This window comes from Emiliania huxleyi, assembly GCF_000372725.1.
Source record: "Emiliania huxleyi CCMP1516 chromosome Unknown EMIHUscaffold_1729, whole genome shotgun sequence".
Lineage (NCBI taxonomy): Eukaryota > Haptophyta > Isochrysidales > Noelaerhabdaceae > Emiliania > Emiliania huxleyi.
This window is the reverse complement of record NW_005200854.1, coordinates 1-2,575: the sequence shown is the minus strand read 5'-3', so window position 1 is coordinate 2,575 and position 2,575 is coordinate 1. Positions and strand designations below refer to the sequence as shown.

Sequence of the window (2,575 nt, the reverse complement as noted above, 5' to 3'; positions counted from 1 at the left end):
AAGGGCATCGCTTGTGCGCTGGTGCACGCGGCAGAGGAGCGGCTGCGGGCTGGCGGCTGCAACGCGGTTCAGATCGAGTACGAATGGGCGCCTGGCTACGCGCATGGGCAAGTGCTTGAGGCCTGGTACGAAGGTCGGCTCCGATTCGAGCGTATCTCCGGCGCTTTCACAAGCCGTCTCTTTGGCCTGGTCATCGGCCACCACTCAAAGACCGAGTTCAGGCGGTGCCGAAAGAGCCTGTCTTCAGGTGGCGGCGCCACCGCTAGGACCGCGAGCACATCTGATGTCGCACTGCCGACCGCGGGTGTTGCCGTCTTGGTGATAGCGATCACAGCAGTCGCCGTCGCCTTTAGCTATAGCTTGCTGGGCGAGTGATGTGAAGTGTTGCGAGCGGCACTGGGGCCTCTAGCAATAATCCATAAACGAAAAGGCCAGGCTCTGGCCTTTGTGGCAAGATAGTACAAGCAGATATAGAGAGATGGGTACGAATAGCCTCCACGCTCCAGTCCTAGGCGCTGTGGATACGTAAAAAGCCGCGAGCTACGAGTCGTACGGTACGAGCTACAGATGGACGGTCACGGTGCGCGGTCTTTTTGACTTTGTGCATATTGTGGTTTGTCGTTTTGTTGTGCAGGTTTCTTTTTGTGGCCCCCTAGCCGTCGTGCGACCTGTGCGTGTGAGGTGTGTTGCACGCTGGCGGCAAATGTGCGTTACACACACAAACACTCTCCCACCGCTCCGACCCCTCCGGTCGCTCGCGCGTCGTCCAACACTCCGCTACACTGTGGGCGGCCCGGGGTTGTGTTTTTGCCTCTGGGGGCGGGGCGCGGGGGCCCTAGAGGGTATCCATGCGGGGGGGAGATGGGGTCCGATGGCCCGCCACAGGCGCCGAGTTTCGGGATTTTGCGATTTTTCATTTGTTTTCATGGGAATTCGGCGTGCATGCACATGTATTCGGCATTCAGTGACGACCTGATCGTACGGCCAGTAGGAAGGTGTCCTTCCAGCGCGTGCACGCTTCTGACGCAATGCGCGTCGCCTCCGGATTGGCTGCTGGCACTCTCCGAGGCTATGCCTACACAGCCTCGCGCGCATGGGCAGTCAAGAGGGACCACGCACCTTCTCAGGACAGCACCAGTGCCTCTCTCTCTTGGACCGGCAAACTTGGTGGTCTCGTGTCACCCCAATGTGGGACCAGTGCGGCGGATCGCGCCATCGACAGCTCTGAACTGCGCCTCACCACTGACCGGGAAGGCCGCCAAGTGGGCCAGCACAGGTCGCACATTGTGGCAGCAGTCAGCAGTGCATGTCTGATAGCTAGAGCAGCACAGCGTCAGGGTCGCAGGGTCGGATCGTGTCAAGCCTCTCGCCCGGCCGGCCGCGTGTGCAGACGCCGGCCTGTCTGCTGTTTGGAGTGATCTGTCGGCGGTCAGTACGACCGATCAGGTTGGAGTTTTCTGATGATTGGAGGGTCTGTTTGTATGTACTCCTCGAGATCTTTCCAAATCTGCCCTCTGATTAACCTAGCTTAATCGGGAAGTCGGTGCTAGTAGAGACTAGTAGAGCCGGGGCCCCGTTTCCGCACTGCGGCGCCCCCCCCCAGAGGTTTTTGCGTGAGTGTGAGTGTGTGACGCGAGACGGCATCACGGTTTCAAGCGAGAAGCCGTCTCACGAGAGAGGAGGCACACGAGAGTCGATCGAGACCTGATCGAGACGCAGGACGGCACACCGGACCCAGACACGACCCATCTGCCTCCCCCCCCCCCCCCCACCCACCCACCAGGCGATCGATTGCTCCCGCAAACTTTTAAGACCACCAGGCGATTGCTCCCGCAAACTTTTAAGGCCGCCACAGCGAAGGCACCAAAATCTTTTAGCCCGGGAACGTCATTGAGCCTCTCCAACGAGTAAAAGGATTCACGGGAAACAACTCCTCGGTAAAAGAACGCGCAAATGTGAAACCACCCCCCAATGCCGGTCGAGTTTCCGAGATCTTGATTTCGCTAAATCGGACAAACCAACTCTCTCTCCCAATCGTCGGCGCTCATGACGGGGGAAGGCGCGAAGAGGCGCCGCCGGCAAAACGAGCGTTGTCCGACGCCGCCGCAGCTGGAGCCCAACGACGACTGCGCCATCTGTTTGCGACCCCTCTGCGCCAGCCGGCTCCGCGCCTCCGTCGGCGGGCTCCCGTGCGGCCACGTATTCCATTCCGGCTGCCTCGATCTCTGGGCCGCCGGAAACAAGACCTGCCCGTACTGCCGCGCAGCAATCCCCGAGCGACCGGCGCGCGTTGCCGGACGCAAGCGCTCCGTCTCCGCCGCTGGTCGCTTCTACATCCTGCTTCCGACGCACTTTCACAATGACGCATATGCCGCTGTTCATGGCTGGCGGCCTCGCCTCGGGCACACTGCGGTGTTTTGCTGCGACGGATCGGTCCGGCCTGAGATGCGGCAGCTGCAACGCTCCACAGCCGACGCTGCCGCCATCGTCTCGACTGCCAAGGAGCTGCTCCGCCTCTTTTTTGCACACAGGGTCGGCCCGACGCCTGTCGTCATGGATGACCACCTCGTGCAGC

At 60.9% G+C, this 2,575-nt stretch overlaps 1 protein-coding gene across 1 annotated transcript; it reads left to right on the top strand.

Annotated features, from left to right (window-relative positions):
- Window positions 1-2,121: 2,121 nt before the first annotated feature.
- Window positions 2,122-2,271, top strand: EMIHUDRAFT_60510 (hypothetical protein; the record flags this gene model as incomplete). The annotated part of the gene is made up of 1 exon (XM_005784102.1): window positions 2,122-2,271. A coding segment is annotated over one exon (150 nt), but the record flags the coding sequence as incomplete, so codon positions are not given.
- Window positions 2,272-2,575: the final 304 nt, after the last annotated feature.